This window comes from Oryzias melastigma, linkage group LG3 (assembly GCF_002922805.2).
Source record: "Oryzias melastigma strain HK-1 linkage group LG3, ASM292280v2, whole genome shotgun sequence".
Classification (NCBI taxonomy): domain Eukaryota; kingdom Metazoa; phylum Chordata; class Actinopteri; order Beloniformes; family Adrianichthyidae; genus Oryzias; species Oryzias melastigma.
In genome coordinates, this window is record NC_050514.1 from 3,442,207 (window position 1) to 3,454,849 (window position 12,643).

General features: G+C 44.4%; 1 protein-coding gene across 4 annotated transcripts in view; it reads right to left on the reverse strand.

Annotated features, from left to right (window-relative positions):
• Positions 1 to 591: 591 nt before the first annotated feature.
• Positions 592 to 12,643, reverse strand: part of large2 (LARGE xylosyl- and glucuronyltransferase 2) — a 91,588-nt gene continuing 79,536 nt past the window's right edge. For all 4 annotated transcript variants that reach the window (XM_024262983.2, XM_024262986.2, XM_024262985.2 and 1 more), the window contains 9 exons: positions 11,323 to 11,427; positions 11,126 to 11,238; positions 9,304 to 9,429; positions 9,018 to 9,173; positions 8,045 to 8,202; positions 7,375 to 7,653; positions 5,487 to 5,633; positions 5,205 to 5,400; positions 592 to 3,390 (listed from right to left, as the gene is read on the reverse strand). In XM_024262983.2, coding sequence (XP_024118751.1) covers positions 3,193 to 3,390; positions 5,205 to 5,400; positions 5,487 to 5,633; positions 7,375 to 7,653; positions 8,045 to 8,202; positions 9,018 to 9,173; positions 9,304 to 9,429; positions 11,126 to 11,238; positions 11,323 to 11,427 — 1,478 coding nt within the window. In that variant the 3' untranslated portion in view covers positions 592 to 3,192. The remainder of the gene's footprint in view (positions 3,391 to 5,204; positions 5,401 to 5,486; positions 5,634 to 7,374; positions 7,654 to 8,044; positions 8,203 to 9,017; positions 9,174 to 9,303; positions 9,430 to 11,125; positions 11,239 to 11,322; positions 11,428 to 12,643) is intronic.

A 12,643-nucleotide genomic window follows, 5' to 3' on the forward strand; every position in this document is an offset into this window, starting at 1 on the left:
AAAAGCAGGAAAGCCAATACTTGTCCACATGCATCAGGTAACTATAACCCCCACACAACCTGTTAGTTCAAATACACATTAGGTACTACAAGCTGCATTAACATATACATGGGCAAGTTAATGGCTCATCAGTGACCCACCATGACACAACAATGGGCTCTCGGACTAAAGGGGGGGAACTCTTCCCTGCGCAAATTTGCGCAGGCTTAGGAATTCTAGTGTTAATGGAACAAAGATGTCTTTTGTGTTAGTATTTTGCTCCTGTTAACGGCTGGGCTTTTTTTTTTTAACAAACACTGAACTGTTACTTTATTACATATTAATTAGCTTTAGCACAAGATGCAGGCAGAGTTGTGAACACAATTGTTTTCACTGTAATTTGCATTTCACTATTCATTCAAAGGAACTATTCATCCCTAGTAAGGCAGCGTTCCTCTGATTGGTCACTTCTCAGGACCAATTACACACTTGGAAGCCTCGGCGGCTTAAAGGCTCTGACCTTGGTGGAGTCATTTCTTTGGAAGTCCCAAGACAGACCCCCCACCCCGCACCCCATCACCCCATCAGCTCAAGGAGAGAAACCCGGACAAATGAGTTACAAAAAGGCCAGTTTATTTAAAGCACTTAGAAAAATATGACAGATTTAAGTAGACAATAATAAATAGAGTGCCTGACTGTCCCAGGCCCGTCCGCTCAGCCGTACAATCAATATCCAGTTTCATGAAACAGCAAAGGCACTAGCATTTACCACAATCAACAACAGGGCATGGAGGCGCTGTGGATGGTTGGGGGGCGGGGCTTTCTGTGGGACGCCATCGCCCCAATGCAACGCTGACGTTTGGGGGAATCTGGGTTTCTGCTTTCTGCACATGCAGGTGAAAAACAAACAAACAAAAAAACTTTCAAAACTAAACCAGTGTAAACTCTAAGCAGCACAGAGGACTGGATGGTTTCCTGTGCACGTGTGCACCAAACAGAAACCAGTTTTGGTCAGAACAGCAGCGAGGCCTTTCATTACAGGGGAAAACACCCCAGAACCATCAGGAAAAATCCATCACTCACATCTTCTGACTGTTCCGTGGCGACGAGGACAAACACAAAAAATAAATACAAACCGTCCAACTGAAATGAACAGCTTGCTGCCCCCTACAGGCCATATTTTTAAATAAAATAAACATTTTCCTTTTACTGAGTCTCCTGTGGGGTCTGATACAGACCCCGTTCCCTCTGTGATCTGCACCTCAGTTTCATCTCGTGTTTATCTCAAGTGTCATCTGTAGTGTGGATGTTAACCCTTTAACGCCGGAGCTCCAGTGTGTATGTTCTTTGATTTACTGAAACATTTCAATCCAGCAGATTTGAACAAAAAATGAAGTTCTTGTCCGGCAAGTTTAAAACTGGGCAGAAAATGTGGCCCCCAGTGTGCTTGTCTGCAGTTTCTGTGGTGGCCCCACCTGTGTTTTCCCACATTGACTTAAGTGGGGATTCAGTGGGTTAGCTCGCTACGCTAGCCAACCCCACGTCTGCCCACTTTTAAACCAAACGGGGCCTTCTTGGCCTTGCTGGCTGGGTTGTTATGCTGTGATGCCTTTTCCTGACATCCAATCAGCAGGTTTATTTCTGACTACACTGACCTCAGTTGAGCAAACACGACCACTCTACACAAACTGGAAGAATCATTTACTGGTGGCATGATTGTTAACAAACCTGATCTTCCTCTCTCAGTTCTGATCACTGAGGCTTCCAGGTGAAACCAGTGAAAGCAGAGAACAGTTCAGCAGGTGAGGGACGCCTTTGCTCGTTTCAGTTGGACTTCATTAACAGCAGGTCAATGGTTTTCAGTAGACGACTCAAAGTCCAGTGTTCAGACCCTCCACACAAAGGAGAAGCTCCTGCCTTCTCCACAAACACACCACGGTCACGTGTTGCTGTGCACGTGCTGCAGGACTTGGTCCCTGTCAATCATCTCTTCACTCAGACGGATGATGGAGGACAGAAAATAGGAACTCCTGTCAGGAAAGAACACGCAGTTCAAGCATGCAAGACTGAAGCAGCTGAGACAACACACACACTCACACACACACAGGAGATGAAGATGTACACAACAAAAACACAAACAGAGATGTACACACACAAACCTGCAGGAGCTGAAGATGTACCAAACACCAAGACTCATGCACACACAAGCACACAAACTCAAACACCGGCACGCACACACACACATGCACTCACACATTCACAAGCCCTAATATGCGCTCTCAGACACACAACAAAACCCACACAAGGTTGCAAACGTACACACTCACAAGGCCTGATATACACACTCAGACACAAAAAACCCACACACGGTTGCAAATAAACATTCATGCACTGATAGACACACAATACACACACTCGTCTGAACACACATAGACACCCTGATGTACAAACACATACAAACCTATAGGAGCAGAAGATGTCCCAAACACACAAACACACACAAATAACCATGTATGCACTCACACAAACACTCACAAGCCCTGATACATGCACTCACACACACAAAAAACCCACACATGGTCGTAAACAAACAAAAAAACATGCACTCATAGATGCACAATACACACACACTCTCGTCTGAACACGCACAAACACGGCGTGTCTCTGAAACCCGCGGCGTCACCGCGACAACATGGATTTCCCTTGAAGGAGGTCCAAAAACTGAAAGAAGAATTTGCGCTAAAGCTGCAGTAAAAGTTAGCGTCTGCACGTGTTCCAGATCGTTGGGTTTGCGTTATGCGTTTGAGTTATGCCGAGCAAAGACCGTTAAATATCTCCGTGAATATCAGGGTAAGGCTTAGATCATTCCCCTGTTGGCTGCAGTCTTTCCAAAGTGACAAACATCCCACCGAGTCCTCTCAGACACGCTGGTTCAGAAAGGCCTGATTGTCAGAACAAATTGCAGGAAAATGGAAGTTCTCTGGCCTTGTAGCTGGTCCTGACTCAGTAGAATCCTGCTCGTAGGAGGCCCGGCGTGGAACCGTCCACACAGCCTCTCCTTGTTGACAGGAAACCAGTGGACAGAAGCCCAAATATGCTCCAAGGAGTGTAAAGCTTAACCGATTCCTCATGTGACGCCTTGCTGCGCGGCAGTCCTGGCCCCTTTTCAGCCCGTGGGAGCCGACCGGCTTGCTGACTCAGCAGGTCCCAGCTCTAGATGTTCCTCTGGGCTGTAAGGTACTTGAGAGCTGCCGCGCCGTACTTCCTGGACAGGTCCTGGTGGAACTCATCCTTCAGGGTGTTCAGGCAGTTGCGATAGCTGGAGCTGGTGCGAAACTTGGAGATGTCGAAGCTTGGAGCGTGGGGCATGTGGATCATGAAGGCGTTGGGGAGAACCATCAGGTCGTACTCCTGAGGAGAGGAACACACGTTCAGGGAGCAGGAACCCAAAGGGAAGCATTTGAGCAGTTCTGGACAGAACTACCTGAGGACACTGCTGAAGAAAAATTTAAGACAAACTTTCAGGTCTACATATCATCACCAGACTGTCTTACGACTACAGAGACTATGGGAGAAAATCACTTTGTAGGAATTCTAGAAATATGGTCAGTATGGTCATTTTTCATTTCTTATGGATTTTCTCCTAAATCTTTTGTTGTGGTAGAACAATAAGGTGAAGATTCGGTTTGGTGACTCAGGATCTTCAGAGCTAATTAACATTCCGAATCAAATGTGATTTATTTGAAATTCCTACAAAATAAAATAATTACTTTTCTTTCAAAATCATTGTTGTAGCATGAATATAATGATGAGAATTCATAACTAGCTCATATCCGTGTAAACTAGGGCTGGGAATCGATAAAAAAAAAAAAAACGAATTAATCGCAAACCTGGAAAAAAAATTAATCACGATATCATTATATTTTTTTTTTATAGTCTTTGCCAACTTCTTAATATCTGCAAATAATCACCATATGATATCACACACAAACATGTACATTTAGAACATTTATTTTTTAATCTTTGGAACCTAGAGTCTAAAACTCAGTTTTTGACTACTTTTGCACTTATCTCTGTATTTTCAATTTTGAAAGAATACCTTCTTGCTTCTTCAGTATAATTTTACTAACCACAATCTCCCCTATGTGAATTTATCTTTATTTTGTCATTTTTTTCATAAAAATAAAATAATAAAATCATGCAAAAACAGAGGATTCTGTCTAGAAAATTTTGATTCATTTTGCTGTGGAAACAGCAACAATGTTTGACAAACTGTTTTTACAACATATAATGAAAGTTTTAGGTGTAATTTTATAAAAACAACAAGAATAAAATTTGTCAACAAACTAATGTACATGTTTTTGAATGAAAATACAAAAAAATACATATTAATTCAGGCAAAAGTCACAGATTCCTTTGGGCCACATATACGATTCCCAGACCTCACAGCTCCATGATGATCTTTCTCATGTGGCTTCAGTCTGCCCGTGTGGCTACAGCCTACAGCTACCAGGCAGCCCAAAACATAAGAATTTCTCCCCTAAGAACACTGCTGTCCATTCTGTTTTTTTTCCTTTCAGTTTTTCATTTTTTCTCATCAATTTTCCATATTGTGTTTGAACGGTTTTTGGAGAAGTTTGATCCAGCTGGATTTCAGGTCGGCTCGGCTGGAATCTGCTCTAGGCGGGGGCGTGTCTGTCTACTCTGAACTCTTCTTGTACCAGCTTTGGGCGAGACTTTCGCGGAGAACCGCAGAGTTTCCGCCATTTCAGACAATGCCGGGGCTCATTGTTGTGGTAAATTCGTGTTGGTCTTCTTCCTCTTTGGATTTCTAATAGCAGACAGCTCCGTTTGCCGTGTGTTAAATGTATTTATTTAATAAAAAGATTGCTTTTTCCAAAAACTACAAATAACTACTACTACTGAGATTTTTTAGGCTAATTTTGAGATGAGCTAATATTTTAGCAGCAATGCTAGCTTTTCTTGACCTGATTGGTATCTGCTGAGGTTTTTTTAGGGTATTTTGGAATACTTAGGTATTTTCTAATCATAATTAAAAGACCACTGGGAACGATTTTACAATAGTAAAAAATGTATTTGTTGTGGTACTTTATTATTTTCCACTTATTATTTCCAAATTCGTAAATGTTATGCTTTTAAGACTTTCAGGGAGCCCTGAAGGGAACGCTGTATCATCCGATGCCTCCTGATCCCTGCTGACGTACCTGTGCGTCCAGCTCAATGATGTGTGAAACCTTGTTCCAGCCGAAGCCCACGAAGCGCTGGTCATAGTCCGGACAGTCTCGCCTCACCACCACGTACGGCTCAAAGTCCGGCTCCCACTCGACCCGGTAGGGGGTGGTGGCCGTTCGCCATTTGGCGTAGTTGGTTGGAGCGTGACCCTTGGGCCACACGTGATACCTGGGGAGGCAGGAGGACAGGGCTTTTGTCAGGTCCTGCCTTCTTTCATCCAGATGTTTACAATTGCAAAGTTTTGCTTTTGGCACCTGAAGGTGTAGAGAGTCCCCATGTCCAGCATGGAGAGCAGCTCGGCTTTGGATTTGGGAAAGGACAGGCGGTAACGGAGAGTCTCGAAAGCGGGAACCACAAGAGCCTTCTTGGAGTTCCCCATGTCCAGATGCACCACGGACCTTCTGTAGCACAAAACAGGAGGCGACACTCAGCGGCAGATCACGCCCCAGCAGAAGGGTCAGGAATACAGAGAACCGTGACTTACCCGGGCTCACACGGCAAGCGTTACAGATCAGGTGCGATGCGGGAGTGGTCTAGCTTTAGCAGATGGCTAATGTTGGCTACTGGATGGCTGCAGCCACAGTACGGCGTTACATTTCCGCCATACGTCCTGGACGAGCATATATCAAACTCTACACAGGCAATAAACACTCCACGCATGCAAGGAAGGTTCCACGGACGCAGGACAGTCTCCACTCCTCCACTGCTCCTGCTTGTGGTGAAACCTCTTCTCCGCGCTTGTGGGAGTACTCTTTCGCTCCTGTGACCTCTCCTGCTCTCCTGTGAAAGTATTCTTAGGCTCCTAAAACTAGTTCCACCCCCTCGAATACTTTCGCAGGTGAGCAGGAGAGGTCAGAGGAGCGTAAGAATACTCCTAGGAGCGCGGAGAAGAGGTTTCACCAGCGGAGAAGATGTTCACCAGCGGAGAAGACGTTTCACCAGCGGAGAAGACGTTTCACCAGCGGAGAAGACGTTTCACCAGCGGAGAAGACGTTTCACCAGCACGGAGAAGACGTTTCACCAGCGCGGAGGATTAAAGGAGCAGGCGTGGAGACTGTCTTGTGCCTGTGGAACGTTCCCAGCGTGTGTGGAGTTTGATATATGTATGTGGGAGACTTATGGCAGAAATGTAACGCCATACCACAGGCTCTGCTGCTGACCTCCCATAACTCAGAACTCACGTAGGTTCACGCGGTAACCCCCCATTTATATAGGAAGTACATTAATCCCCCCCTTTTCGCAGCGGTTCAGTCGCATTGTTTGGCAAAAACCTGATGAAACTGATTCGCAGCGCTGCAGAGGCCAGACCGCAGAGGTCGGACGTGATCGTCTGCAGTGGGATTTCCTTTTGCACTTTTAAAGTTACGTAAAGCCTGCGGTGCAGAGCTGTAACGCTAGCCGAGGGAGCCCAGGGTTAGGCTATGTCTGAATTCCCTCATAACAGCAGAAAGACTTTAGAGTGATTCAGACTCCAAGCTCACTACTTTTTAAAAAGCCAGAAATGATGTCATCCATCTGCTGAATCAAAAACCTACTAAAAACATTTTCTAAGACTAATGAGTCCACTGATGATGAAAACTTGGATGATATTTGAAAAATGTATTTACATTTTTTCTAAATTACGAACCAGTCAAACGTAATGCATTGTGGTCTTTATTCAGCACTCCAGTGAGCAATGCTGCACTCTAAATTTCCTGGATTTTGGACTTATAGATTCAGACAGCATGACAATATAGAGCAGTCAGGAGTGAGGAGTGGGGGAATTCAAACACAACCTGGGAGTTTTTAGAACAAAGTGGACACTGGGATGCTGTAAAAACTGAAGGAAGAGCAGCCGACCATCAGAGCATGTGTCAGACATCAACCGGTCAAAAAAACAGGAAACAGATTCACATGCAGCTTGAAATGTGAAGCAGCTCAGTCCTGCAAACCCCCACTCCAGGACACCACCCCATCCTCTGCTGTCCGCTCTGTTAATGTCTCCCAAATCCCAATTAATCTGATTTCATAATTGTTCCTTTGATATGAAGGACTCCTTTAATCAGGTTAAAGAATCTAAAGATGAGTCACTTTAACCCACAGATGGTGGAGGATTTAAAAAATCTCTCTTTAGGAGAAAAAAAACTGATAGTGTCGTCTTACCTGAGGTAATCATACAGCCCGTACATGGGCAGGAAGTCCACGTCAGTCAGGAACACGTAGGGGGTGTTGGCGTTCTTCAGAGCCACGTTCCTCAGCAGGTTGACGGGGTAGAACTGTCCCTCCTTGTAGACGATGTGGTAGCCCACGTTCTTGCGGTTCTTGAGGACCTCGGACGCCTGGGCGTAGCGCAGGAACTGCTGAGCCTCGGCGTCAGACATGTAGAGCGCCAGGCTGATGGGGCCCTCCCAGTGCTTACAGATGGCCTCCAGCATCTGCAGCCTGCAGAAGAACCACAACGTCAGAAGGTAGGGATCATTTTAGGATGCTTGCTTTTTGTACATAAATGAGTAATTCTTCTTTAAAGTCCCCCTTCGATGAAAATCTGTTTATAGAGTTTTGAACATGTCTGTGCGGCATTTTTCTAATGTAAGAAAACAAATGTAATAAGAAATCATTTTGTTTTTTGCATTTCTGAGTATTTCTCCTTTAAAATCTCTGTCAATCGAACTGCCACAGACAGGCTCGGTAGCAGGACTGAGAACGCTGGAAAATCTCCACCAGACTCCACAGAGCTTCTCGATGTGACCATGGAAATGTGAACAGCGGCTCATTTGTTTAAGTGAAACAAACATTCGGCTAATTGTCTAATTGTGGTCGGCAGGTGTCGCACCTGTCCATGGAGAGCTGGGCCACCAGCGTCACATCATCCTCGATGGGCGTGTACTCGTACTGCAGGAACTCCAGGTGCACTCTGTGGACGGTCAGCCGCTCGCGCCGGAAGTCGTAGCACTGGTCGTCCTCGTCCAGCTCCTCCAGAGCCGTCTGGAGCTGAAGACAAAAGAGTGGCAAGACGCTGTGAGGAGAGGAGGAGTCTTCAGGCTCCTCTGAGACCAGTGGGGGCTGAGGAGGAAATGTTAGGGGGGGTGTCTGAGTTTAGATCATTTTTACAACCACTAACGGCTAAATATGAATTTTAGTTTGATTTTCACATTTTTTGGTGTTTAGAACTCCAACATCGTCCAGATGTTTGTTTCAACTGTCTAATCTGCCAGATCAGATTAATGCTGGTATAATCCAGTCATGAAAAGTGAGTGATTTTGTCTTTGCAGCATAGACATTTGTCTTTAAGAACTAATTTTCACAGAGGTCAAAGTTTTATGTACTCTGCCTCAGTACAAGAACCCCTGAGCAATGCATTTTGGGAAGGAGATGTCCGCCTTTCCTTTAAGGACCAGTAGAAACCAAGAAGATTCAGGTTTTCTGAAGAACTTTCAGAACTCTGCAGCAGAGTGGAAGCAACACAATACTGTGGATTTAAAACAGTTTCAGTGAACTGGACTCAAACTGAAGATCCATCCTAACCCAAACCCTGAAAACCCTAAATCCATCCTAAGCAGCACGAGACTGAAAGGGTTCTCAGAGCCTCCTAACAGTATCCATCACAGTGATCTTTGCTGGTCTGAGTCCTCTAATCCTGGATCAGGATGAGTGATCACTGCAGACAGACCAAGCAGGGAGGTTAACTGTACTCAGACTCTGGTGAAACGTCTTCTACGCGCTGGTGATCAACAATGAACGGGTTTGAGGATGGAGCTGATGGTGTCACGGTGAGAAGCCTGGATCTGTGGGTGTCTGAGTTTCACCTGGATGCTCTCAGGGCTGGCCTGACTCGGGCAGCCGAACAGTTCCCGCCGCAGCAGGTTTCCATCGTACTCCAAGAAGGTCAGGTAGAGGTTCCTGAAGAACTCCACGTGCTTGTTCTTCACTCTCAGCTTCTTCGGGGAGTTCCAGTGGATCACCTGGAAACAAACTCAGATCAATGCAGTGTTCCACTTCAGGTTACAGGTCTTCTCTGACAACCTGCTACCAGCATGTCCAAGTGTGTTGAAGGTGTGTGAGTGCAGCTCACAGGTTCACTCTGAGTTGTACCTTAAGGTCGGACACCTCGGTGTAGCACTGCTCAGAGCGGGTGTGGTCAGACAGTTGGACGTTCCAGAAGCAGGGCAGCTGGTGGACCAGCACCGGGTTCTGCTTTATGAAAGCGTTGAAGATGTCCTGCATGATTGTAAACACACATTACAATTAGCAGAGACGCTAGTCCTCTGAGCACTCAGACGGTGATACAGTGAATCGGGTCAGAGGTGGTCCAGAATACGAGGACTACAATGGAAAAGAGGACTTTCCAGAGCTCAAATACTGTCATTTCAACACATTCTCATCCCGAAATCATCACGTGTTGACGTTTTTGGTTAAAGGAGGAGTCTGCAATCTGCAGCTCCAGATCCACATGTGTCTCTTTTACCTCTCCATTGAGGCTCCTTGACCAAACATAAAATAATTCATGGAGACTGCTGATCCAGACGTGTGGACCGTCAGAGTCAGCAGCTCCTGATAATGGCTGCCTAACCAAAACTACCTAAAGAAAACAAATAAACAAAGTCCACAAACTAAGACTACCAAGATCCAAACTAAAATAACAAAACCCAGCAGAGTAAGACTGATGAGGATGAAGAGGGGAATAGGAAAAAATATAAATAGGATAAAGAAAAATAAAATAGCAATTTTTTTAAAGTAATAATTACTTAATTATCCTTTATTTAATTTAGATTAGTTAAATGTATAAATTGATGCTGAGGTTCAAACAGATGATAAACTATGTAGGTTTTTACATCCTGTTGACCTGAAGACGTCTTGTTTGATCAACTCTACCTCCAGAATGAACAGATTTTATATGCAAAACTTTGGTAAAAGGTTTGATCTTTTATGAGTTTAAAACACAAATTATCTTATGCTGCTCAACACTGGTTACTAAGCTGCTCTGAGCTGCACTGAGATGATCCTGTTTGGAACAGAGCATGTTTTATTTTGATAATAAGTTATATGAGCTTCTGTCAAACACAAAAAAAACCCCAAATAATAATAATTAAAAAAAAAAAAATCACATTTTTAGAGTGCTGGGTTGTTTTTATATTTTTGCTTTTGTTCGTGCCAAAAAAGTAGACATAATTTATATTTATTATTTTATAAAAAAGAAGGTCATTAATACAAATCCAAATTTCTTAAAGGCTAAAGTAAGACTATGCAGCTCCTTCTAGATTTTGATAATTAGAGAACGAGATCAAATTGTTACAGGGTGCAGACCCCTGGGTTAAAGGATCCTCTGTGTCAAAAACTGGCGTTTTGTGCGTCTCCAACTTGTCGTTTTTTTGAAGTGCTGACTGCTGACTGTTTCCATTAAATCATGGGTCTCCAACTTCCGGGCCGCAAACTGGAACCCGCCCTATAGCACACCGGTACTCTAGGGTCCGAACACCTGTTCTCCTAACCCATTCCTCTAACCCAGTACAGGTTCATGTCCGGGGGAGGTTCACGCCCCTGACACGGTGCTGGGTTAAGGTTAGGGTACTGTTACCGGGTTTGGGTAGCGGTACCAGACGCGTCCCAAGGACAAGTCCATGTCTGGTACCACGTCCCCAGGGTTGTGTACCCTTGATTTTAGGAAGGGCCAGAACCTAAGTAAGTAAGTAAAGTTTATTTGTATAGCACCTTTCTCAGACATGGGTCACAGAACAATCAGTTGGGGACACCCAAAACGACAATATGTGAGGACTTGAGGATGAGAATGTGTTGACCATGATTTGTGTCATGTGTCAATAACACAGAGAAGTTCAGCATAATACCCCAATGCACGGTCAGCTGAGAAACTGAGATCTTCTACACAAATGGTTTCTTTTTTATGAAGGTTTCTGACCTGATCAGCGAGTGATGTACTGAGCATGCTCATTAGCTCCCTTTCCGCAGTCAGCCGCCACATCTGCTCCCAGCTGATTCGGCGCAGCCGCTCCAAGTACAGAAGAATGACGCCTAAAATGACCAAAGTTGTAAACACATCTGAGCATTTTCTGGGTTTTCAGGAACAGCAGGGAAAGGACCTTCATCAGCTTCTACCTGTGTTGAAGCCTCTTCCCAGTGCGGGCCAAGGTTTGTGGTTCTTCCACAGGTTACCCAGGTACCAGTCACTCTGGTTCTCCACCAGACCGATCACCTGTTTATCTGAAAATAAATGTGTCCAGGAGTCATTTTTTTATTTAGCTAACTCCTTTCAGTGACCTCATTAAAAGAACTGACAAATATGAAAAAGAGAGTAAGAAGTGACAAAAATGGATGTCCTGAAAACTCCGCCCATCAGGAAAACAGAAGCAGTGACAGTTTCCATTACGGTCAGTGTCTGCTGATCTAAACTAAAGATTACTTTGAAACTACACAAGCAGAAATGCATTTCGGTGAAATGTAGGATTCAGATGTGAGGAGCGAGTTTTAGAGATGCAAATGTCAACTATGTATGCAAGTAAAATTTGGGGTTATGAAAAACGGTCATTCATGCAATTAGGGAGATTCCTCGTCATATTATTGACAGATCAAAAACCATTCCTCACTTAACATGTGACAAAATGACCTTTCTGACATTATTTAGTACTTGTCCTGAATTGAAATGATACAAATGTAGACATACGCATTACCTCTGGGACTTATTTTCTCCCATTAAAACTCTAAGTTTAACCGCTGCAACTGTGTTGATCTTTTTGTGGAAAATGTGCTCGTAGTCGGCATATGCTTGTAGGAACACATCAATTTCTGTCGCCATGAAGTAATAAGCCCTAAAGGTGTTTGTTCCTGTTGCCATGGTGAATCATAATGTCTTTGATCCATTGTTCAGGGATTTTTATGGTCGCGACGTTCATACCTGACTCTGAGTCCAACTACTCAGAGTTGATTGAACAAACTTTTTTCAGCTGTTCTGAAACAGAAAACGGAATTTGGGAACTTTGAGTCAGTTAACTCTGAGTTCAGGTTTGAACTCTAAATGTAAAGATCAGGGGCCCGTTTCAAGAAGCAGGTTCAACAAATTTAGAGTTCAAACCTGAACTTAGAGTCACTGGACTCTAAATTCTCAAACTCAGGGTTTTCGGTTCCAGAACAGCTGAAAATGTTTGATTCAATCAACTTGAAGTTGTCAGAACCAGAATCAGGTGTGAGCGTCGCGACCATAAAAAGCCCTGATCAATGGAGCAAAGACAGCACGATTCACCATGGCAACGGGGACAAACAGCTGAGTTACGTACTTCCGGCGACGGAAATTGATAAGTATCTGCAAGCATATGCGACTACAGGAGAACATTTTCATCAAGAAAAGCAACACAGCTGCAGCGGTAGAACATCCATCCATCCATCCATCTTCTTGACCGCTTCTTCCCTTTCGGGGTCGCGG